At 42.4% G+C, this 26,877-nt stretch overlaps 1 protein-coding gene across 3 annotated transcripts in view; it reads right to left on the reverse strand.

Annotated features, from left to right (window-relative positions):
- Window positions 1-9,622: 9,622 nt before the first annotated feature.
- The window catches only part of rffl (ring finger and FYVE-like domain containing E3 ubiquitin protein ligase), a 90,453-nt gene continuing 73,198 nt past the window's right edge, over window positions 9,623-26,877 (reverse strand). Inside the window, exons 3-10 of one of the 3 annotated variants that reach the window (XR_014620739.1) lie at window positions 26,410-26,607; window positions 24,999-25,226; window positions 23,873-23,944; window positions 20,430-20,652; window positions 18,069-18,092; window positions 16,661-16,864; window positions 11,243-15,471; window positions 9,623-11,178 (exon numbers count right to left, since the gene is read on the reverse strand). Coding sequence is in view for 2 of the 3 variants with exons in the window: in XM_084335384.1 (XP_084191510.1) it covers window positions 16,683-16,864; window positions 18,069-18,092; window positions 20,430-20,652; window positions 23,873-23,944; window positions 24,999-25,226; window positions 26,410-26,607 (927 nt within the window). In the remaining variant the exon portion in view is untranslated. Of the gene's footprint in view, window positions 15,472-16,660; window positions 16,865-18,068; window positions 18,093-20,429; window positions 20,653-23,872; window positions 23,945-24,998; window positions 25,227-26,409; window positions 26,608-26,877 lie in introns of all 3 variants that reach the window. The other 2 variants (XM_084335384.1, XM_084335385.1) reach the window with 2 other exon arrangements.

Here is a 26,877-nt window from a genome sequence, read left to right on the forward strand (position 1 = left end):
CAAATAACAAACTCAGCAAGACTGACGACTTCTCGGTTACAGTGGGTGACAATATTGTCACAAGGAAAGATGAAATTACCTACCTGGGTTCCATCCTAGAGGCTAATCTTTCCTGTGACAAAATGGCATCCAATGTAATAAAAAAAGTCAACCAACGAACGCGATTCTTGTACCGGATCTCCTCTCTGGTAAACAAGAATACCCTGAAGACTCTAGCAGGAGCACTCATTCAAGGGTACTACGACTATGCTTGCACCTCATGGTACCAAAGCACCTCAAAGGCACTAAAAAACAAATTACAAACATCTCAAAACAAGCTAGTCAGACTACTACTTGACCTGACTCCTAGAACCCACCTCACCCCTGCCCACTTTGACAACCTAGGATGGCTTAGAGTAGACGACAGAGTACAGCAACTTGCAATGGGCCTGGTCTACAAGATACACTACGCGACCAAGGTACCCATGTACATGTCAAAATACTTCCCAAAGGTCAGTGAATACCACGATCACAACACCAGAGGGAGCTCCACAAATCATGTAAAACCCAGATTCGGCTCAAACAAGGGACTAAACACGTTTCGCAATTATGCCACATCAATGTGGAACGCCCTGCCTAAAGCTGTAAAGGAATGTGAATCACTACCCACCTTCAAAAACACTCTCAAAAAACACCTACGTGAGACTGCAATTCGAAACTGGCCCCTACAAATGTCCTAACCTAGTTGTACAGTAAATGACCAAGTAAGGCTTTGTCAACATTCCAATGTACAGTGTAAAATGTGTGTGTGTCCCCTACCCAACCCCCCCCCCCCCCCCCCACCTCCAATGTACAGCCCTCACCCAACCCACCCAACCCCACCCCACCAACCTCCTCCAATGTACAGTTTCTACGCCAAATGTATATACACTCCTTTTCTGGACACTTTTGTATCACAAACAGTACTGTATTTGCAAATCTGATATGTCATAAATGTATAGATGTAGCAGTACTGTCTATCTGTATGTCATGTATGTCATATATGTTATGATGAATTGAAAATGGGGGACCCTGGTGGAAACAAGACGAAAGTCTTTCTCTGGTCTGCATCCCCTTAACAATTGTATGTATTGAGATGTACTGTACTGTACCCATTCTGCAATCTGTTAATAAACTTTTCAATCAATCAATCAATCAGATAGACTGGTGTTCAGGAGCAAATGGTTGCTTTCGTTTACTCATAGTGCTGTCTTTGAAGTGGAGCACTAACAATAAGGTGAATAGCTTGGTCTCATCCCTCAAGAGCTCCTCAGTGGCTCAGACTGGTTGTACTGGTTGTACTGGTTGGACGCCCCAGGTCTGTGTGAGTGTAGTGAAGGCTTCCCTCTTTCAACCACACCTGAGGCTGTAAGGATGTGTTCTTTGTCAACTAGCCTGGTTAAATAAAGATGTGTGGTTGGTCAATTTGCCTGGTCAAAAAAAGGACATGTCCTTTAGTTATTAACTGACCTTGTAAGAATGTGTTCTGTTAGGTAATAAAGGAACATGCCAACATTATGGGTCAGACAAGAAGATAGATACAAATGTCCTCCCTGTGCGTTCAGTGGTCTCTATCCGCTTCTATTCATTTGTACTAAGCTAGGCTAGCTTGCAGCCAGATAGCTTTCTGTGAATGCACATTGGTATCCATCTTCTTGTCCGACTCTGGAGAAGACGGTGAGCAAATTTCCCATAATGTTGGCATGTTCCCAAGCAAATGACTGCCACCAGGTTTTATGTCATGGAAGACCTTTGAGCATTCTTGCCCGACAAACTCATGAACTGCAGCTTTTGTGGTGGTGACCCACATTCAACTTGGATGCATTCGTTTACTAAAATCAATATGCATTCACACATTTTCTCTACATCCTACTTGCATTCTTAGTCAACACACCCAGTTAAATGTAATGGTATAATGGTTGGTGAAAATGATAGGGACCTAGTTTTGTAAGTATTCACAGAACAGTAGCACTACGGTCTGTAATCTTCCTTAGTACTATGAGGTGGCATGACTATTTCCCCAAGGGGATCAATAAAGTAATATCTCATCTTATCATACCGACAAATATCTTGGCGTGTCCTCATCAATCTACATGTGCCCTTGCAACTTGCACCCTTTCAACTTGTATTTTAGATTAGATTCAAGGTATTGTCATCATACAGCACACATACAGTACAATGAAAAGGAGTTCGGCATCCAACCAGAGTGCAAATGTAACAGTAAAGTGCAATATTAATATACAATGTACAGGCGATTAAACTATAAAAATATATACCGGTATATATTAGTACTACTGAGTAATAGTGCTATCAGATATATACGTACAGAGTTATAGTATTGGTACAGTCATACAGGTATAAATACAGTATGGTAGTAGTCATACTGGCCAGCAGCGCAACTAGTAAGAGTAGGTAAGGGATATGTAGACTTGATATAGTATCTACAGGATTATATGCAGGTATGCATAGACAGATGTGGATAGATGAGAAATATATATATGCAGGTTCTACAGGCTGCTCTTGCCTTTTAGCTTGTGTGTATGGGTTAACTAGGGATAAGCCAAAAACATTCATACCCTGCCCTCTTTTCTTGACCCTCCAATCAAAACGGCTGCTTCCCTGGGAAAATTAGATTAAGATTAGACCAAAACTCCTCTACAGTGTCCTGGCAAGAGTCATTCAGTCATAAAACAGCTGCTGAAGGAATAGTCTGCAATTTCTCCAGTAACCATAGGGTGGCATTACAGCCCATGCCATACAAGATGCCATATGAGGAAGTGGTTGAACTAGAGGCACTTTGCTAAAACCACATTAATTTGCATCCAAGTATTTCCTCTACATTTAACTTGCATTCATGTAGGACGGTGCTTTCACAACCATTTAATAGTCACTGTGTGCCACCACCCCTGTGTGAAGGAACATTGCTAACACTTTGACTTGAGCCGGCTCACTTTTTGACTTAAGAGCAAGGAGGAAATGGTTATTAGAGAGTCAAATGGATTCTTTACTTAATGTGTCATTGGGACACAAAGTAAAGCCATTCTGGGAGGATTTCAATGCCAGAGTCAAAGTCAGGTCTGAGACTTGAGTGACTAATTAACGGCTTGTTAACATACTAGGTCCATCATTAATTCCTAAGTTCTTAATCATTATGGTGCCACGCCAACTAATGTGAAGTGTCTCTACCAGTGTGTTTGAACTCTATCAGTTCATTATGACATGCTCTACTCTACAAGCCGTTGCTTAATCATTTCCACATCATCAAACACTACTCTAGGAAGCGTTGACATCACATTCAACATAAAAACCTCCCATTGTGAATGTTTTCCCGATCGTATATTCAACTAACATAACTGCTGAAGGAATAGATTCATATTATTGTGTCACACTGGTGAATAAAATCTTCAAGGTGATTTTGTGCCGATTGTTAGCTAGCTATAGCAGAGTTTTAGATGTTTCCTTAGTTTAGTGTTTGCACTTATTACTGCACTATACAGTACAGCATGTAATACAAGAGCTAGATATAAAAAATAAATAAAAGTAATCTAAAAACATCTGTACATTGAAAAGTGTGGTCTTTTCTTCGCTGGTGTCATTTATTTTAATCTTTTGATGTCAAATCCATATCATCCATATTGTTCATTGTATGGATGGATGCTCAGTGGCAGACTGTGGTTGTACTGGGCAGCTCCCAGGTGTGAATGGAACTGTGTGAATGTGAAGCAGGGTGTTCCTGAAAAAGAGCATCCGTTCAGCGAACCTACCCTGGGTAAATAAAGGTTAATAAAAAAATTAAAAAAAACATAGAAGAGTCAACAGTGAGACCAACTTCAGCTCACTGTCCCTGTAATTATATTGACAGTGTTGATGAGATGAGATTGTATCTCATATAATTGTACCTCAATTCAAAATAATTGGACACCTGCTCACCATGGAGTGCTGAATGTTTTTAATATTATCAGTTTTCATTGAAATGTGAAATCTTCTCCATTTATTTTATTATTTGTGTGCTTTACTATTTAGTTATTTTGTATTATTATTTGCGTTTGTTTTAATGTTGTGTTATATGTGAAATTATCTGTATGTTGCCTTCTTGGCCAGGGCCCAGACATGCGTTGCTCATGGGACGGGGTTGCACGCTGTGCAACCAGTCTGTGAGCAGAAGCATGCGCACGCACATGCACGGATGATTGATTGAAAACTTTATTAACAGATTGCAGAATGGGTACAATACAGTACAGCTCAATACACACAATTGTTAAGGGGATGCAGACCAGAGAAAGACTTTCGTCTTGTTTAGATCAGGGTCCCCCATTTTCAATTCATCAGGACATATATGACATACATGACATACAGATAGTCAGTACTGCTACATCTATACATTTATGACATACCAGATTTGCAAATACAGTACTGTTTGTGATACAGAAGGAGTCAGGAAAAGGGAGTATATACATTTGACGTAGAAACTGTACATTGGAGGAGGTTGGGTGGGGGGGGTTGGGTACACTGGGATATTGACAACCATACTGGGTAATCTACATTGGAGGTGGTTGGGGGGGGGGGGGGGGACACTGTACAAACAAACAAAATTGTACATTGGACTATTGACAAAACCATACTAGGTAAATGACTGTACATTGGAGGGGGTTGGGTTAGGATATTTACAGGGGCCAGTGTTGAATTGCAGTCTCCCGTAGGTGTCCCTTGAGAGAGGTTTTGAAAGTGGGTAGTGATCCACATTCCTTTACAGCTTTGGGTAGGGCGTTCCACATTGATGTGGCATAATTGCGAAACGTGTTTAGTCCCTTATTTGAGCCGAATCTGGGTTTAACATGATTTGTGGAGCTCCCTCTGGTGTTGTGATCGTGGTATTCACTGACCTTTGGGAAGTATTTTGACATGTACATGGGTACCTTGGTCGTGTAGTGTATCTTGTAGACCAGGCCCATTGCAAGTTGCTGTACTCTGTCGTCTACTCTAAGCCATCCTAGGTTGTCAAAGTGGGCAGGGGTGAGGTGGGTTCTAGGAGTAAGGTCAAGCAGTAGTCTGACCAGTTTGTTTTGAGATGTTTGTAATTTTGTTTTTAGCGCCTTTGAGGTGCTTTGGTACCATGAGGTGCAAGCATAGTCGTAGTACCCCTGAATGAGTGCTCCTGCCAGAGTCTTCAGGGCATTCTTGTTTACCAGAGAGGAGATCCGGTACAAGAATCGAGTTCGTTGGTTGACTTTTTTTATTACATTGGATGCCATTTTGTCACAGGAGAGATTAGCCTCTAGGATGGAACCCAGGTAGGTAATTTCATCTTTCCTTGTGACAATATTGTCACCCACTGTAACTGAGAAGCCGTCGGTCTTGCTGAGTTTGTTATTTGAACCGAAGAGAATGGACTCTGTTTTGCCCATGTGTAATGATAGTTTGTTATCAGCGAGCCATATGCAGATTCTGCCTAGTTCCGAGCTGAGGGTTTTTTCAACCTGTAACTTGTTCTTGTCAGAGACCAGCAGGGCTGAGTCGTCCGCAAACAGGAACAAGTTGCAGTCACAAGCTGACGACATGTCATTTGCGTAAATTAGGAACAGTAGCGGTCCTAGTATGCTTCCTTGTGGAACACCACAGCTCACTGTGAGGGGGGGGGGGGTAGGGTACCGTTTACCTCCACCATCTGTTCCCTCCCCTCAAGGTAGGATTGCATCCAGCTCACTGATAAACTATCAAAACCAATTGCTTTTAGCTTGTCAATCAGAATGGAGTGATTGACCGTGTCAAAGGCCTTTTGTAGGTCCAGCATGACCATGCCGCAGTATTTGCCTGCGTCCACCTCTTGTTTGATGTGGTCATTCAAATAGAGAAGGCATGTGTCAGTGGAGTGGGACGTTCTGAAGCCAGATTGGAATTCGTAGATTAGATTTTTTTCCGCTAGGTACTTTTCGACCTGTTCGTAGACTATTTTTTCCATGACTTTCGAGATGGAGGTGAGAATAGAAACAGGGCGGTAGTTGCCTGGGTCTAATTTGCTGCCCTTTTTGTGCAGAGGAGTCACCCTCGCAATTTTGAAGTCCTTGGGGACGTGTCCCTGTTTTATGGAGAGGTTTATTATGTGTGTGATGATTGGGGTGATGGCGGCTGCTGAGTCTCTGAGGAATTTGGAAGGGATGTTGTCGTGGCCAGTGGCCTTGTTAGGTTGGAGGGCGCTCAGTTTATTGAGTACCTCATCTGTTGTTACCATTTCCAGCTTGAAGTCGTCCTTGCGGACCCCTAGGTTTTTGTAGTAAGCTACTATGTGTTCTACCCCATAAAGCCCTGAGTGGGAGGGTAGTTTGTTTACCAGTGTTGTGGCTATGTTTGTGAAGAAAATGTTTAAGTAATTGGCTACATCCAGCTTGTCTGTGATGAGCGTGTTGTCCGTTTTTATGTTTATGTTTGAGAATCTGGTTTTAAGTTTTTTACTGCATCCTAGTTGATTATTGAGTAATTTCCAAAGTTCACGTGGTTTGTTTTTGTTTTCCTCAGTTTTGTCATTGATGAAATTCTTTTTTGCAGTTTTGATCATGGAGTTTACGTCGTTTCTTAGTCTGTTTCTTTCTAGTTTGAGTTCAGTCACGTGGGCTTGGAGTTCACTGCTCGTGCTTTTAGTAAGCTTTGACTGACTTTTACGAAACTGTGCACACAGGAATGCGCTGCACTCGACTGATGCACCAACTCGCTAAGTACCACTTTGCATAACAATACGGCCGGTCGTCAGGTGTGTTCAAATACGTTCTCAGATACATTCACACAAAATTTGTGAATGAATGAACAGGGCGGCTGGGTGGTGCAGCGGACATTGCGCTCGTCACCAACGCAAGAGACACCGGGTTCGACTCCGGCTGTCGGCGCTGCCTCTGGCTTGGGCAAGCCGTCACACTAACTCAATTGGCAGAGTTAGCGGGTGGAAGTCGATGGGTGGTAATCTGGACGTTGTGGACAGCGACTCCTACAGGTCGGTTGGGGACGCCTGCACAGCAGAGACAGGAAGTGGCAGTGGTAGTGTGAGTCTCCCACACGTTACACCTCGCCAATGAGAGTCCACGCTGGCAGGTGAAAAGATGTGACAGGCTGCCTCCTCGTGTACCGGAGGGGACGCATGATGCAAGGCTTCTATCCTCCCTACAACCGGCCTGTGGGGGGCATATGCGAGCAACGTTCAAGACGGGAGGGAAGAATTGGCACAATGGAATTGGGATGGGAGAAAAATAGGACAAAAATAGGCGAAAAAGTGGATAAAACAAAAACTTGTGGCAGTTTTTAGTCTGTGCTATGCGAGGGAACATTTAGGCGCATGTGCAGGAGCGCGCGTGCACGTGGCGTCATTAAAACATAGTTCAAGTTTCTTTATTAGTTGTCATACAGAAGTACAGAATACTTTTATACAAAATGCTTCTTTCTGTTACGCTCCAGAGACTGCTAGACAAAAATAGATAAGTATAAAATAAAATAAGTATAGCAAGTATAAAATAGAAGTCAAGTACGTAGACACACGTGTTCAGTATGTACATATGTACAATGTTCAATGCAGAGTAGAAGTAACTGAGTTACCATACAATATACTATACAATATACTAATATACAATATACTAATATACAATATACTATACAGTGCAAAGCAGAAATGGGATGAGGTACAATTTACAATAAGGTGTAATGAGGTATGGGTTGTAGTGCAAATTCTTTACCAATTAATATAAAGTGTGTTTAGGTGTTCTAAAGTGTGTAAAGTGGGTGCTGCAGTGAGTTGTTTGTTTAAAGTGAGTGTGTGCGTGTTGTTGCATAGTTATTGTTCGTTGAGCATCCTGATGGCCTGTGCAACCAGTCGTCCCATGAGCAACGCATGCCTGCCAGGGCCCACTTGAAAGAGATGGAAATATCAACATGATTACCCTGGTTAAATATCAATGTGATTACCCTGGTTAAATAAAGGATAAATACAATCGCATGTTAATTCCCTTTAGACGCTGCTGGAGTTTGAGTTTTGTTCTCGATTCAAACAAACAAAAGTCTTCGCTCCAAATCATCTTGTGTATTAGTATTAGAGCACAAGACTAAATGTTCTCCATGTCGGTTGGCACGTACTGTACTGTACAGCACAGGAGAAATATAATCTCAGGTCCGTAGTTGTGTACCTTGCCAACTGGAACATCATGTCCAGAATGTGTGTGGCAAAATATAAGGGTCATGCCCCCTGAAGAGCCTGGGATCACACTGAAGGCACTCAAAGAGAGTGAATTCATGAGATTCCAAGTTCACAACATACGTAAACAGCACCCACCCGAGGCCTATGGAGCGGATGAACCCGTTCGCCCTGTTCACCGTCAATTCTACAACATGGTGCGTTCAAGAAAACACCCAAAAAGTCACCTTGTTATGAGATCAAGGAAACGGCACGGCAGTGCAGTGGTTAACACTGTCGCCTCACAGCAAGAAGGTCCTGGGTTCGATTCCCGCTTGGGGACCAGGTTGCCAGGCTTCTGTGTGGAGTTTGCATGTTCTCCCCGTGCTCGCAAGGGCTTCCCCTCCGGACAAAGAGATAAACCCAATGGAAAAACATGCGGAACAGTTCGCTAATGCTGTCGCGTCCCTGACGAAGACGTGGGTGCGGCCCCACGCCGCAACACATGTCTGCTCCATGCAGACGACAACGACGGTATGGGTCAAGCGCAGAAGCATTTCCCCCCAAAAATGCACGTGTTCCTGTGTCGCCCATCACATTTGTGTGTCGCTGAATGAATATGTTACAATGTGTGCTACGAATAAAGACACCTTCAAAGTCCAGATTAGATAAAAGGAGGAAGGGTCGTCATGTCAGAATACCAGCGTTCTATGCTCCGCTTTGTGCCAGTTCTATTGAAGCCTGTGTTAAAATTCTAAATATACAAGCTATCTGAGGAAATATACATCAAACAATATATCAAATGTTAGCTTGTTAACGATGCAACAAATTGCAGATGATTCTGACATGACATCCCATATAACAACCTGTTTAAATGAGGAGATGGCTGATACTACCATTCAACTGAAGCAGGGCATTACTGGTTAAGTCTGTAGTGTGGTAGTGAAAGGGTTAACCTTCTGTAGTGTGGTAGTAAACGGGTTAACCTTATGTATTGTCGCAGTGAAAGGGTTAAAAATAAATAAGACTAGCAAGCCTAGTTGAGCCAGAACTGACCACGACACTCAACATGTTTAAAAAATGGGGAGTCGGTCAGTCAGTTAGGCCGGCCCTCAGAGTATATAAGCACCAAATCTGGAAGTTTTCATTCCAGAGAATGACTCGTACAAGACCCAGCAAACATTATAAAGTCCATTAAACAAGGTGTCAAAATCAATGTTTTTCTGATGTCAGTCTTTAAAACGAGGTGGTGGGCTTTTGCAAACACACTCCCAATAGATGTTCAGAGAAGGCCTTCCTGTTTGTCACAATCTACTTTTGAAGTTGAATGAAAGGCCAATTCATGTCAAGTTGTCACGAGACGTCAGCTGGTCTGGACTGAGGTCGGCCAGATGCTTGCTGGGTAAGGTCCGGAACTTTCCAGATAAAAAAGGCTTGACAGAAACTATGTTGAAAGTACCAACTTTTATTACAAAAATGTCAGCAGAATGCACTCCAGAGAAAAATATTTGGTTGTTTTTCAAATTAAGGAGAAATATCAAAGAAGCTATAGTAAGAATATAAAGTCAACTATTATTTGGCTCAAAAATAAAAAGGTATTGTGACGAAGACAAAAACAACAAGGTATTGTAAAATCCAGTTCTTAACAAGGGAATACCATTCCTACAGTCTAGGTCAGGACATTCCAGTTCATATAAATGCAAGGAAATCTCTCCCCAAAGCCAGAAACTAAAGAACAAAGTCTTGAGCTGGTGACAACATCTGGACCTGCTCTGGAATGAATTAGCAAAGATGGTTGAGGTGACGGTGAGAACATGCAGGGAGATTCTCTCAAGATATTGGTATGTCTATTTATTTATAATTCAGATTAGATAACGTTATTGTTGAATGAAGCCAATTTAGGTATCAGGAGTAAAAAGGTTTGTAGGTTAACAAGTGATCCATCGGTAACCCGATTGCTCAGTGGGCTTAAAAGCTCATGCCGAAATTACGTTGTTGGTTCGAATACATTTCACGACCGTTGTGGCACAGACCCCCCCTCTTCCTGCCATCTCTCCTGTCACTAGTTTTCATCTGTAGTCCCTGCCTACCATGCAAGTTCAAGTACCAAGTGTTCAAGCTTCAAGTACCAAGTGTTCCCTGGCTTCTGGCTTTAGGAGTTGTTCACGTTTTGCAAATATACAAATTTGACTGTCCTTGTTGACGGGAATAACATTAACTAGTGCTATTCCCCTTGGAAATCAGAATGGTATTTAGTAGCAAGGTAAATCATTTCACAGTGATTAATACAAATCAAAAACAAACTCTAAATATCAGAGAAACAAAAGGTCCAAAGAAAAAAGATAACACGTTCTCTCAGTTCTCTTAAGAAAATAAATCAAGTACACTTCTGTTCATTGTACAAACACAATGTCTGGATGCATACAAGCACAAAAAAATAAAAATAAAAAGGCCTCATTTCACCATAGCAGGTTAGTGCAATCGACATAACGTTATAACGAGGAACAAATTAACATCAAACTGAGACTGCACATAATTTCTGTACAAATAAAGTACAGTATATGACCACCGCCATAACTCAAAGCATTTCAAAAGGCCATGGAAGAATTCTAAAAGGGTGACCACCATGACATCTTAAAATGTTGGCCTAGGAAGAGTATTAAAGCGATACTATGATGGCATGTTTCACTGCCACTGAACTAAACACGCTTCTCCTCCAAGGGGAGGGACAGGTGGAAGCAACAAACCATAATCTATAATCACTGTATCCATTTGAAAATCTTCCACAGCAGTAAACTGGGATGGAAAGGAGGACAAGTAATAACCGACAACTAGTATCCCCTAGACGTTAACTAGTCTCACCTAGTCGTTCTTGTATGCTGCTCCCGCTCTAACCAAGTCTCATCTAGTCGTTAAATAGTCTCACCTAGTCGTTAACTAGTCCCATCTAAGACGTTAACTAGTCTCACCTAGACGTTAACTAGTCTCACCTAGACATCAAGTAGTCTCACCTAGACGTTAACTAGTCTCACCTAGTCGTTCCTGTATGCTGCTCCTGCTCTAACCAACACTCACCTAGATGTTAACTAGTCTCACCTAGTCATTCCTGTATGCTGCTTCTGCTCTAACCTAGTCTCACCTAGTCGTTCCTGTATGTTGCTCCTGCTCTAACCAACAACTAGTTTCACCTAGTTGTTAACTAGTATCACCTAGTGGTTCCTGTATGTTGCTCCTGCTCTAACCAACAACTAGTTTCACCTAGTTGTTAACTAGTATCACCTAGTGGTTCCTGTATGCTGCTCCTGCTAACCAACAACTAGTTTCACCTAGTTGTTAGTCTCACCTAGTCGTTCCTGTATGTGCTCCTGCTCTAACCAACAACTAGTCTCACATAGTCGTTCCTGCATTCTTCAGCACCAGTCTGCCAATCTTCACCATCTTTAAGATGAATAATGTGGGTGTGAAGTTGAATTAAATTAAATTGGATGACACATTGGGAGCGACTCTGAATCTGTAAAATGTAACTCTCGAACCATGCCCCCTTTTCTTGATCCTCCAATCACAACTGTTGCTTTCCTCTGACAAACCTTGCAACAGTTGTGATCAGAGGATCAAGGAAAGAGGGCGGGGCTTGAGATAGGTCACTTGACGAGCATGGGAGGCATCCAACTCCCTCTCCAGCACCGACTTGAGCAGCGATCTCAAATCAATGTCAGTAATCATACAGTATTATGAATGTGGTTAGTTGTTATGCAAGCAACACAAGTCGTAGCGTGGTCAGTCTTAATGATGTAATTAGAAAATAGCCAACAGCTGTTGGGCCTCATCTTCCTGGCTAAGTGTTGCACTTCATGCATGTTTAGTCAAGCCTTCACAGCTTGCATAGTGAACATAGCAGACTGTTAGCTGTCCGGAAGCACTGCATGCGGTAGGAGTCATCCTGCATCTGGAGTGACGGCTAAATGGAGTGTTAACATTCCATACACCAGGTTTCAAACAGGTTTGTAAAACCCATCTAAACAAGTACAATCTTGTTTCATGTCTCATGCCCTGCATGGGGTCACAGACAGTCCAAGCTTTACGTTTATTTTTTATAGCTATTTTAAGACCCAGATGATTCACCTTTTACTTCCGAAGAAATGTATTTGCTGAGCAATATTATCGCAAACTCTGGCTGGAGTTGCATGTGTTGCCTGGAAATTAGCATGTTGAACCTTCAACCAGGAAGCACTGGAAATGATCAGGGCCTTAAGGGAGACTTCTGGTTCTTTTCAACCTGGACCCCATCTTTCTATCCTCTCCTCCACCTCATCGATCCATCAAGAGTGCAGAGGAGACAGAGCAGATGCTGGAGGAAAGCATTGGCTACTGCTCCCCACCACCAAAGCTCCCTTACTGTCCCAGAGACTTGTGCCCAGGGACAGGTCTCCCCGGCGGCGAAGAGCACCACTGCTGCTCAGTCCCTGCAGCTGGACTCTCTAGAGGATGAGATGAGTGCAAACGATGAAACTTCAGCAAGCCCTCCTATGTAGACGAGAACTGGGTCTGCAACAACGGTGGCACAGTGCCCTTCCTGAAATTATTCTGACCATGATCTCATGGATTGGACCGCTATTGAGCGAGCTGCGTTTTCCTGTGCCGGGTCATTATACGAAAACAGGCCATTTTGTGTCCCTCGAACAAAACATTTTATAATTTAGTTTCCATATGTCTCGTGACATGTTTTTATTTTTTTAACCCTTTGTGTGAAGCATGAATCTAAGCCTTAGATTAAACACACTTTCATAATAGATCAGATTTGTTCTATATGGATTAAAAAAAAATTCAAACAATAATTGATGTCGGTAACAGGGATGAGGAAACATTATATTTAGGGAAGAAAGAAAAGGTAGCCCGAGATGCTGAGACTATTGTTCTGAGATGTAAGGATCTACTTCATCCAAAAAAGGGCTTAAAGACTTGAAAAACAGCTTTGAAAATCAAACGTTAAGAATGGGAAATGGCCGTTTTCATATAATGACCCTGCCCTCGTTTTGGCTGCAGCCCTCCCAGCTGCGATTCCATCCAACAGCGCAACAATGAACACAAAATGTTTGTGAGAATTAGAGAGACATATTTGGCTGCTTTTGAGGACATGTTGTTGACTATCCTGTTACATTGAATTGGAGTCAGGAGATCAGCAGCCAAGTCAAGCACCCAGTTAACATGAAATACTCAACAGCGGTTCAAACTGACGACAAGATTTTGGCCGGACTGGATGCCTGAATACTTTGGGCAGCCGAAGAGTGTTTCCGCGTCTCTGATTGGCCAGGTCATTTCTGGTCATGTCACATGTACGCCCAATCGTGGGACCGCAAGTTTCTACACTGGTTAGGCTTAGGCGCTCGTTCGAAGTCGGTTAAGGTTAGAGTTTGTCTTAGAGCATGGCGATAGAACGCCAGGTAGTTTGCAGGCTGTTAGACCCGGAAATAGGTGCAGAACTTGCTGTCCCACGATTGGCGCACATGTCACATGACCTGGCCAATCAGAGCGCAAAACTCGAACGCGGAAGCACTCTTCGGCTGCCCAAAGTATTCACGCGGACTGGATTGGTATGATGCCATGTTATAGAAAAATAGGGTCTAGGTTGAGAAATACCAGAATAATCTTTTAACGATAAAGACAGGATTCTGCCAAAATAGCTGGATGAGGTAACAGCGTGCAAGTCAATTGACCCACCTCAATCCTGCACTCTTTTCTTTGATCCTCCAATCACGACTGTCGCTTCCATCGGACAAACTTTGTTAGTAACAGTTGCGATTGGAGGATCAAGATAAGAGGGCGGTGCTTGAGATCAGGTCAATTCTATCCCCTGTGCGAAGAGCCGAGTATAGCAGAGGCAGCAGTTAGGGAAGGCATGCAGGTGTCCCAGTGACCCCCGTGTACGGCTCATCTAAAAGTCTGAATATTGTTAGAAAAAGTACTTGCAATTTTAGTTCAGAAATTTCCCAGTCCCTCTCATTGTCAAATGAGAACTCTTTTTCACTTTGGAGCACTTTTGGATTAAATCAATTTTTTGTCCTTGTGTCGACAGTCCCTCATGAGTTTCTCTTATTTGTCTGTTATCATTTGAATAAGCAGTTGTTTCTGTCAATCATTTGGATTAGTAGTTGTTTCTTTCTATCATTTGAATAAGCAGTTGTTTTCTGTCAATCATTTGAATAAGCAGTTGTTTCCGTCAATCATTTGAATATGCAGTCGTTTCTGTCAACCATTTGAATAAGCAGTTGTTTCTTTCAATCTTTTGAATAAGCAGTTGTTTCTATCAATCATTTGAATAAGCAGTTTGTCAATCATTTGAATATGCAGTTGTTTTTGTCATCATTTGAATAAGCAGTTGTCTCTTACAATCATTTGAATAAGCAGTTGTCTCTTACAATCATTTGAATGTGCAGTTGTCTTTCAACCATTTGAATATACAAGCTGCTTGTCAAGATACAATCACACCATGAGCAACTGAATTCTATTCATGGTAATTTCTGCAAAGTGGTAGCCAACTTGAGGTCGTTAAGAATCCATCTTCCAATGTGTTGAAAATGAACATGACGTCGTAAATCATTAGGAAACATGGCTTTTCACAGCGAGCCACACACGGTCGTAGAGACATGTTAAGGCTTGAATGGACCAACAACAACACAGTGATGACAACACGAGGCAGCGGAACCCGGGCTGAGGAACAGGAGATGGAGCCAGGGTTGGAGGAAGTCACAGACTTGAGGCTGACACAGGATCAGCGTTACAAAACACTTTCTACGCAACAAGTTAAATTAATGTGTTATTCCCTCTTTCAGTTTTATGGTTGAATAACATTTCTAAAAAAAAAATAAAAATAAGGATTTCTGGTCATTGCTGGTCATGTGAGCGATGAATTCCCTGCCTTATGATGAAGCGGTAGTCCCTTCTCATATTGGTTCTTGGAAAAACCCTCGATGCCATAAATGAATCACCAGCACTTCCTCTTGCTTTCCCAAGGATGCTTCTCAAAAGGGCACAATTTCTACCGTAGAAAAATAAAATTAGATGTTCTTGTTCTCAACAAGGGCACTTTTTTAGATCTCCTGTGACATCCAAACTATTGCTTCGGGAAGAACGGAGTCCGGCCAACAGAAACCAGGGGAGTGCCTTGACCCCGTGCTTTATTGGCAGAACCCGTGGTTTTAAGGAGTTGGGGAAAAGGTGGAGGGATACAGGGCGTCACAGAACAGGAGGTAGAGGAGTCCATATTGGTCTTAAGGCCACACGGGTGCAAGTCCACTGAACCCCATCTAGAGAGAGAGAGAGAGAGTCCAAAGTGGGAGAGGCAGAGAACGCCAGTGCAGAACAGTTTCAACTAGATGCAATATTTACATGGCAAAGGGTTCATACAGACAAGTGGCTCTCGTTTATGTTGCAATTTGATCTTAAGATGAATGTACCCTCGTTTGCCCCGCATTTTATCGATCTGAAGTCGATCGTACTGGAATAACAATTGACACGTCTGGTCCATAATGTGTGCACACGCTCAGTTAAAGCTCTGCATGCGACAAGACACAGAAGCAACATAAGCCGGTGAAATCCTGTCACTCAATTCACACTTGTATTCTTTTTAATTTTACATAAATAATTTTTACGAAAATTTGTCTACAGGAAATAAATGCGGAAATAGACTGGCCTGATGTGTCATTCCTCTAGAGATAAACCTGCCATAGGCTATTTCACTCACATTCTGTTTGTGAGGATTCAGAATGTTAAATGAGGCTTTAAACACCTGACAAAGGAGAGGTGCAGACGATAACCTGCCATGTCGAGCGCTCCAATAACAAAGACACGCTGCTACATGGCTTTTAACGGCAGACCGTAAATCAGCTGGCGCTGCTACTCTTAAACGATTGGAGGTCTACTCCCGACACGTGCCTCTATTAGAGGGCGCCGTGCCGCACAGGCGTGTTTTAGTGCTGCGGACGCACCTTTCTCTGTCAAATCAAAGCTGTGAGACAGATCCGTAGATCAAAACCTGACGGGTTCCTAGCGAAGCTCATCTGAGGGAAGCAACGGTTGCGATTGGACATTCGAGAAAAGGGGGCGGGGTTTGAGATGGGTATATTTCTGCACTGGCTCCCGGAATGAAGGCTAATGTGTGTTGAATATGCGCATGTGAACTTTTTCTACAATGTGCAATAGTATCTTAATTCATTGATCTATTTTATGGCTGGCTCCCTTTATAAATAAAGTTCTGACTTTATTGTTTGTCCACATCATTGCTTTGCTCCCGTTTGACTGATGAGCTACTGGATACCTGAATTTTCCCAAGGGGATGAATAAAGTATCCATCTATCTATACTGTACATCTATCCATCTATGACGAGCCATCTACGCTATTTATCATCCTGTTTAACATGTCGATTTTGTATATAGTTCAACTAAAGTGGTGCATTAGGCGCCAAAGGCTCCGGTTGATCCCCCCCGCTGATTTACCGGCTGGAGTGGGTGTGGTGGCTCAGGCTCTGAAGACGTGCACGGCCCGCACCACGTACTGTCTGCAGATGGGACACTCGTTCATCCTCTTGCCGCACTTGGTGCAGGTGACCATATGGCCACACTCCAGCAGCACACAGTCAATAGGGGAGTCCATGCAGATCTTACACAGGTTCTCTTCCACGCCGTGGGTCCTGCTGGGCTCTGGGGGCAGAGAGGGAGAAGGGTCCTGTGCTGTGAAACAACCCTCACACCTGGATAGAATGAGTCTCTACTGGGACATTTTTGGCAAGGACCACGTGTTGAACTAGAAGAATGCACTCGGTATATAACAAACATATAACCCATATAGCTCTGTATGATAGCATGTATAATAATGATGTATATAGCGTGTATATATATATATATATATATATATATATATATATATATATATATATATATCCTTACCGTATATATATATATATAATATCTATATCTACATCTGTACATAATCCTCTTACATATCTGTAGATACTATATCTATACATATCCCTTACCTACTCTTACTAGTTACGCTTCTGGCCAGTAAGACTTACTACCATACTGTCTTTATACCTGTATCACTGATGAACATATTAATATTACAACTCTGTACATACATCTGATTAGCACTACACTCAGTAGTACCAATTTATATATTTTATATCCAGTTTAATGACATGTACATTGTACTATTGCACTTCACTGCTACATTTGCACTCTGGTTGGATGCCAAACTTCTTTTCGTTGTACTGTACTTGTGCTGTATGATGACAATACATTTTTTATCTAATCTAAAGTAGAGTGCAGACCTCCACCAAGGCTCAACCATCTCTCCACTTTACTTAGATTGGTTGAAGGTTTTAGTGACCAGTCTCTCTGGTCTGTGAGCTGAGCTGCGGTCTCTCGAGTCGCTAACCACTAGCAGCTTGCTCGACAACTATCTAACAAAGCCAAAATAAGTCCTTTAAATAACCTTTAGATTTACACTCTAGCAAAAGTGTAAATATGGGTGTATAACTAACAATATATGGATACTTAAGCATTTCCCCTTCTGCATCATATCTGTCATCTAAACCATCTAATTAATAAATGTTTCAATGGAACTGGAGTGCTCTCTCTCTCTTTTTTAAAGGGAGCATCAGATTACATTTACAAAACACATCTCAAGTAATGGATCAGATTAGCATATTGCGTTACGATGAAGTCAGTGAGTATATCTCGAGTTCTAGCAGCCATTGTTGGGACCTGATGGTGAGCGATAATGATTGAGTACCAATTTCAGCTACTTTAATAGTATGAGGTCATTCCTGAGTGTCGGCTTACGTCCTGGGGCGCGGGCATTGTTGGACAGAAAAGAAGAGGGGGAAACGGGAGGAAAACTCACCTGTGCCGTCTGTGGGATTTGAAACTGAAAAGAGGGGGAGAAAAGGCATCAATGAGCTCAACATGATCCAGGAGCCTACAGAACGAGTTCCTAATGATGCTGCAGGCAAACAAGAGCCCAACATTCTCAGTCAGCGTTGAATGATTCTCTCGATGTTGAGTAATAGATCTCTACGAGGTATAAAAAGGTGCGGTGGGCAATTTGAGAGAAGTGAGTGAGAGTGAGCTTACATGTCCAGCAGAAATAGAGCGAGCTCTGTGTAACAAAAGGTTATCCACAGGCTCCCAGGGGCACCAGCAGCTTCAAGCTGGATTTTTCTAAATATAATGCTGTGTGTTCTCCAACGCGGAACAAGGCAGCGGTGTTAGCTTTCCGATGTGACCCTGGGACCACTTGGCAGGCCACCCTAAGATTTTAAAATGGCCGATAACAGGACCTGGGACAGTCACAAAGACTGGATTTCTTTTTACAAAAGATTGCCTACACCACCAGCTGAAATCGAAAGTTTTTTTTTCATTTTTTTTTCACTTTTTCTCCTTATTTTCTATTTTTCTCCCATCCCAATTTCGCCTCGCCAATTCTCCCTTCAATTCTTCCCTCCCCTGTCTCGAACGTTGCTAGACTATGCCTCCCACTGGTCGGCTGCAGTGAGGACCACGCCTTGCATCACGTCTCTCTGGTACACGAGGAGGAAGCTGTCGCATCTTTTCACCTGAACAGCGCGATCTCTCAATGGCGAGGAGTAACACGTGGGAGGCTCACGCTGCCCCCGATACTTCCTGATTCTGCTGTACAGGCGCACCAACCGACCTGTAGGAGTCGCTGTCCACAACGTCCAATCCCCACCCACCGGCTTTCCCACCCTCTAATACTGCCAATTGTATTAGTATGAACGACCGGCCAAGCCGGTAGCAACGCAGAGAACTGGGCTCGATACCAGCATCTCCTGCGTTAGTGGCGAGAGCGCCTTGCCCACTGCGCCACTCAGCCGCCCCCCGAAAGGCTTTTATTTTGTGTACACTGTATTGTTTCTCCATGTGAAGAAAAGGTGTTGCTCAAAAGAAAAAAGCATTTTAATTGTTTTGAACCAACAAGAACGACAGCCATCTTAACTTGTTGGTTTTTATTAGTGCCGTCAGGCGATTAAAAAAATTTATCTAATTAATTACAGGATTTGTAATGAATTAATTAATCAAATTTATCGCATTTTAATCGCATAACCATTTTATGCCTGATATTCTATAATCATATTTCAATTTGCATGTGTCCAGATGCCAGAATTCAGTACTGTATCTACAAAACCTTCTGTTTAATCATCTTCCATCTATTAATTTGCTTAGATTTTTCAGGTCTGGTCAATTTGAGCATAGTGTTATTCACAGTCAAAGATAAAAACATTTTTAATTGATATTCTCATTTGGTTCATTACAATTTACTCAAGCCTAGTAACAGGCACAGTATTTCTGACACTGGGAATACATTCCCTGAGATCCATAGATGTCCCTAGAATCAGATACCAAGAACATGCAAATGGACCATATAAAAAAGAAGTCTGTAAATGTGTATTCTACGTTCTTATGGAATGAATGAGATAAAAAAAAAAAAAATCTGAAAGTACTCCAAAATGAATAAATCCCAGTCGATCCCATGGCGATCGCAATTACTTGTGTATATCGGGCATGGATACCATGATACGGGAAAGAATAGCTCTGAGGCACCAAATCTTCCACCGATTGTTATGTTGTGATCCACTCCTAGGTGGAAAAACCCGGAGTGGATCACAAGACAAGTGGTATCCGCAGTTCCCAGTTCAAAAGGTAGGCGATACTTCCACCCGGTGAGATTCGATCGTCATTGCAATTCCAACGTAGGCAGATGAGCCAGGGAGACCTAGAGAGCTCCGGCTGAGTGTTTAGAACAGGGATCAAAGGAAAAATATCAAAGGATCTAAAAACGAGATATTATGTTTTTGGCACTCAACGGTTGGCGGCGAAACATGATATATTAGGTTTTTGGCGCCCAATGAGTTAAGTAAAATATCAACACATCCTTTTTTTTTATAAATAGATCAGAGGTTTTAGAAATTTGCGGAATAAAACTATTGCTCCCCCCAAATACATTTGTAATGACTGAATAATTAATTCAGAATTAATAATGAATGTTGCGTGCACGTATCCCCTCCCTACTTCGCATTTCCCCATGTGGAATGCACCCGATTGGATAAATGACATGTTGGTGCGACATCTAGTGGCTGAATGTTATCTATAGCAACTTTAAATTGATAATGTGCATTACTACTAGTAGTGGTAACTCAAGTTGTGAATCTAGTAGTGGTATTGGTTAATATAAGTAGTTAGTTACCCATATTCTGCAGGTCTGCAGATCTGGAGATCTGGTCGTGGTAGAGGCGGGTCACTCTCTCCATCAGCTCCCATTTCTCACAGCAACCTTTATAGTTAACAAAGTTCCTGGCCAGGATCTCCTTCAGCTGTCGAACGCTGAGAGCATCTATGTCATCCACACAGCTCAGGTCCGACAGGGAGGCCCTACGCCCCGGAACCAGCACCTCCTCTGTATCTGAAAGCTGTGGGTCAGGAGGGGGCATACACCAAATAGCTGATGAGTTACAATATCAAACATTTCAGTAGAACTTTTTCAATCTCATGCACTGTTGATACAACAGTATCAAACTTCCTTGGCAACCACCTTGTACCTCAAGTTATTATTATTACCAAGATAAACCATGAAGTGGTTTCTCAATAGTTTGGCAGCAGACTGCTGGGTCTGTGGTAACTGACTGGGATCAGAGCCTCTGACGGAAATGCTGGCCAGGCTGTTCAATGGACACCATGTTGCGCCTCTTCTCTAGAACCAAACAGAGTTTGCTGTAGACAACAGTTCCCTCCTTACCATGGTGACGTGCACAGTATGGCCATGGAGCAGGATTGTGGAGCTAAAATGGCTGCCACTGAAAACTGCAATGGCCAAAGACGGTCCATATACAGCTCTGCTCGCAGCAAGTACAACTTGAGCTTTATTTTAGTTTTTTTAACGAAGGGTGCGTCACTCAGAAGTGTCTTTGTTTTCTGCAGGGCGTCCTCCTTGGTTGAAATGGACCTGGGAAGCTCTGAATATACAGCACGCCTCAGGTCACATGGTATTGTTTAACAGAGTACTGAGGAATCTGGGGAAGCCTGCCTGACGTGGCGACATGCCATGTGAGTAATGATACTCATCACAGAGGTAAAGACAGACCAGCCCCTGCCTGCCTCCCCGCCCGCCAGGTGAATAATGGAACACACCACGCACAGCAACCAGCCAACACACACAGAAGGAACAAAACACACCAAAGACAGTAGACACACACATCAAACACACCCCTACAATAGGATCTAGTATTGCCAAAACAGCAGAGGTTCAAAATATTATAAATACCACAGATACCAATAGTATTCAGTATTCACTATTCACATATATAGGCCCAGGAATGAAAATGGGCCAAACAGACTAGCAAAACAAACAAGAAACCAGTGACGATGCCAAAATGAATGCCATACTAACAGTGGGTACCTTTTGGAGAAGACTTGACTACATATGACCAAAGAGACCGGAGGGGAAGCCTCATAAGCAGTAGCCGCTGCCAATGCCATTGAAATGCATTGGCGAAAATCACATTCATTGTCTATGTGGTTGGAAGGAGTGTCGGAGCACAAAACAATGAATGGGCTTAAATTGCCCACTTGTTTGAGGATGCTACTTAAAGTACATCTCAAAAGTCCCAAAGGGTTCAAATATATACAAATCATCACCCTTCTGGCGCACTCCGATCCGATTTCTCCATTGACTTCCGTAGTAAAATTGGGACAGGAAAAAGTAACTGAAATTGCACCTATCTGTACTTTGACTTATAGTGACAGGAGGGAGATGATTGATAGTTTCTTTGAAGCCTCGGGGAGTAGACAAAAACACCCAGAAGTCAACAACATATCCAACACAGTGTTAACTAAGTATTAACCAATCTCAAAGCCCAGCCTCTTTATCAACAACACCCCTTGGACAAGGGAGGCCAGTCGTGATTGGAGGATCAAGAAAAGAGGGCAGAGTTTGAGATAGGTCAATTCTGAGTCCACTATACACTAAAATCCAATAAAGTCCTATTCAAATGTATTGAGGGACATTGGTCTCTGCTTTGTTAGCAGGAAATACTAAATAATATCATGAATGGCCACGTAAAGACTCAACTTAATCAGAATATACTTCTAATTGATTTTATTCGTAAGAATTTCTCAGAGTACTAATGATAGTGACATGCATGTTGAGAAAAATAACTATTCCTTAATAAAAAAAAAGTCTACTCAATTCAAGGTTAGATTAACTCATTAGCTCGTATTTTGAGTGCAATATCAAGCTGATAAATAACAATGATGTTTAGTATTTTTCACAGCCTTTTTTGTTCACATTTACTTAGGGTGCCAAGAATTCTTGAAGGCCCTGTATTCTGTATATTTTCCATTTAAAAAGCTTAGGAACTATTTCTAATAGCATCTTTTACATGTATAAGACTCATTTTTGTTGTACTGTATTTGTGCTGTATAATGACAATATATTTTAATCTAATCTAGTTTGAATGTATTCTTACAGCCTCATATTTGGTCCGAAAAATAGTTGAGGCTCAAGGGTCAATCATAAAACTGATTAGATTCTCAGGTCTTAAATCAATATGTTTGTTAATAATATGCTTGGTAATATTTTAAATTCACTCTTCAAATGTAATAGAATTTCATTAAAATAACGCAAACACAGAGTATCTCAACACTCTGGAACCATTTGGAGGGCCAAAAAGAATGTTGAGGAAGACCAGATTTAGCCCCCAGGCCCTAGTTTGGGGAGCCATGTTACAGACTCTTGGTCTTTAAAAACCATCTCTATGACTAACCCAGCAGTAATGTTACCACCTAAGACTCTGCAAGTCTGAGAAAACCCTCTTTTACCATCCGTCTCAAGTACGCAAAAACTTTCCATCTTGACAAGTAAGCTTGTATCGAGTCTTAATATAATATTTTCAGAGACAATGAGGTGAGATTAATTTACTTGTTCCAAGAAAAATGACCCCGTTTCAAGGATTCTCTCAAAACAAGGAGAACAAGAGTGTCTCAGGAGGCAGAGCGGTTGTCTTCCCCAGCTCCTCTCCCGGGAGTGTGTCCAAGTGTCGTTGAGCGAGACACTGAACGTATAACTGTTCCTCAGCAAGCAGGTTAGTGCCTTGCATGGCTGCCTTCGCCACTGGTGTGTGTATGTGTAAGTGAATGGATGGATGAATGTAAGGCACAACTTGTAAAGCTCTGTGAAAGGTTGGAAGACTAAAAACATGTACTAACTAAAAAAATTAAGAAAATGTATCTCAAACTGCGCCCTCCTTTCTTTATCAAGAAAAGTGGGCAGGGTTTGAGATAGGTCCATTGTCTTAAAAATAGCATAGTGACATGCTTAAGTTCAAGATATTCTCACTTGATTCAAGACATTTCTTAAAACAAGTAAAATTGTCTCACCTCATTGGCAGATGTTTGCCCTTTTTTGCCCTAAACATGGGATTTTTCTTGCAGTGTATAACAAAAACCATTTCATTTTAGATGTAATAAATCCATTTATGTTCACTAATTTCCCCAGAACCAAATTGGCTTTGTCCAAGTACAACAAAATCTATCCTGAAGTTGTGATATTCTGTATTTACACTAACTTTCTCCAGAACCAAAGTAGCCTTGTCTGAGCAAAACAAGCCGATGGTTCTGGGTTTTATTTTGTACCTGCGGTTCCTCCTCTGCCTGGACCTCTGGTTCTGTCTCAGACTCTCCAGTCTCCTCTGGTACCGACCCAGTCTGACAGCAAAAAGCCCAACAATACAACCACATTCACGTTAGTGAACAATAGGGCTGGCCCTTCTTAGTCCATCAATGGGTTGGTTTTAAAACCACAACATGTTAAAGTAAAATGTATGTCATTTAAATGCATTACCCCTTTTGACCCCTACTGCCTGCCGTAACTTGAAAAACAAGCTGCCCCTGTTTACCTTCCTGATCCATCCGACATGCAAACTGGGAGAATGACGAGAATGACCAGACGTCTCCTCAATGGCAGATCTCATTATGCAAAGTTTCCTAACTGACTTTTGGCTTAAACCAAGTAGCATGCAAGTTGCTGTGATGAACCTTCTTCCCATAGTGACAAGTCTGAAGTACCTGAGCTGAGCTCACGTTATCTTCCCATTCCGAAGGAGCCAACAGGTGAACACTGTCTATTGTTACATCAGATTACTAATTCTGCATTACTAAAGTCTGAATACACAAGTTTACTCACTAGATGCAGTTGGCCAAACGTAATGAGACAATTGAGATTTCAGATTTAACACTGTTACACCCCTACTGTGTACACATTTACACCTCTACTGTGTACACATTTGACCTATTTCTTTGAGGATACAAAGCTGTGAGAATGGAAGAAACTAATACCGCCCTACAAAGCCCTATATGACTAGTGAAACAGAGAGAAATAACCTTCAATGTGTCTCTCCAGTCCTGCCAAATATATTTCTGGTATAAAAGTCGATAGTAAATAATATAGTAATATGACATAATGTACTTTTGTACCAACAAGACATTTGGCAGCACAGGAGATTTTTAGTTTTTTTTATTATCAACAAAAGCCAAGCTGCAGACGCACACATTCACCCAGGATGCCCTGTACAACATAGTCTTGACACTGCGGGCCAACAAGCAGCTCCACCGGAGCAGCGGGTGTTGGAGGGCAGGGTGTAATTCATTCATATCCCACGCCATAATCTTCCTGTCAGTCCAGGGATTGAACCTGCAGTCTTCCAAGCCAAGTTACAAGCCTGCTTCTCTCTCGACTACCACTGCCCACGAGATCTCTTACCTGGCTGTCGTCCTGAGTCTCTGGCCCGGTGGAGGCAGGTTCTGTGGTGGTGATGGTTTCGGGCTGCGTGGGTGGAGGGATGCTGTTGCTGGTGGTGGTGGGTGGAGGAGGGACTGGAGGGGCGTGGTACTGGGGCGTCATGACAGGGGGGTCTGGAGTCTGACTCTGGGGACTGACGCTGCCAGACGATGGAGTCTGCTGGCCAAGTACCAGCTCCACCAACTCCTCCTGGATCCATTTACATTTATTTGTACATGAAAAAAATAACAGGGACATAAACGCTGTTGCTAATGACCTGTTAATTATCTGCTATTATTAATTATCTGTGTACATTGTCACCGTGCCGTGCTGTTGACAACAATGCAATTTACCCCCAAGGGGATAATAAAGTTCTCTTTTCTTAATTAAAAGAAACAAAACATTGTGTAGAATAGCTCACACATTAATATCATCCAGTAAAATACCCTCCTGGATGGGAAACTTACATTATATCTCTGCCACAGTGGCGGGTGAATCCAAACATTTCACCAGTCACTCTGAATTCTTACAAGCTGAAATGACTGCCTGAACCTTCCCAGGTTGATTCCCACAACAACTGTACACTAAGATGGATGACGTGACAACTATCCTCTTGTAATTCTAGATTACTTGAAGTATTTCAAGTATTTCAAACCAGTGCAGGAGGACTCCCTATTATTATTTGTATATCAAATCATGACGTTTATTTATTTACACATAGCAACTGTTGTTTCTTCCAACATGGATGAAAAATGGGCATTCTAAACATTCCATGCAAGGCATAATGTGACTTGGCACCGCCAAACATGGCTTATTAATAAGGCTCTCATGATTGCCCAAAATTAGGCGAGATGCTGTGAAATTCAGAAATAGGTCGAAATGAAGATATTGTCAATTTTGAGTGCTTTGAAATGTTATCTATCCGTATCCTTATTTACAAAACTTAATCCGACCTGTAAATGTGAATTATTGTTAGATAGTCCGGCTGAATTATTTCCCACGCCGTGTGAAAAAAACTTGTTTTGTCGGAGGGGAGTGGCACTTGTTTTGTCGGAGGGGAGTGGCTAAGTACTTTCGGTCTCATGTTTCGATGATGGAGACGAGCAGAGATGACAGCCGGCACCAAATCCATTCCAAAGAAGAGACAACGGACATGGACCCAAATTCCACAAGACCCCAAAGTTTGTGCCTGGTCACATATATTACATTTCTGTGATGCTATGGACATCTGTTTCGAGATGTTGTATGAAGCTGTTTTTTTTCCCCCATCTACATTTCTAATTTCTTAATTATGGTAACTAACACACACACATGCTTGTGGAGACTTCATACATGCACCCGTCCTCTGTCTGCATTTAATTTATATCGTACGGTAAAAACAAAACAAACGCACCTTCTCGCGGCACATCTGCGTGGAGACCTCATGCAGGTGGAGGTACTCCCTCAGGTCCTTCACCTTCAACTTCATCAGCTCCGCCCGCTCTAAAAGGTTGCCATAGAAACGCTGGCAGGTGTGGCAGAGGCGGGGCCGGAGTTCCAGCTGGGTCGAACACCTGCCGCAGTAATTCTTCCTACAGTCCACACACACATGCTGAGAGAGAGAGAGAGAGAGAGAGAGAGAGAGAGAGAGAGAGAGAGCAAGGTGGGATGAAGAGAAAGAAAGTGCATATTAGATAGGTTAGCTAAAGGAGAAACTGTGTGCAGCCATGGATTGTCAAGGTAAATTCAAACATTAGCTTTTATATCCGGTGCCTAGTGTGTTATCACTCGCCAGCAGGAGCTTTAATGAAGACAATTCACCTGATGACATTTTGATTGGTAGCTCTCTGATTGGATGACTCCAAGCGTGACAAACGGTGAA

This window comes from Notolepis coatsorum (genome assembly GCF_963971535.1).
Source record: "Notolepis coatsorum genome assembly, chromosome: 1".
Taxonomy (NCBI): Eukaryota; Metazoa; Chordata; class Actinopteri; order Aulopiformes; family Paralepididae; genus Notolepis; species Notolepis coatsorum.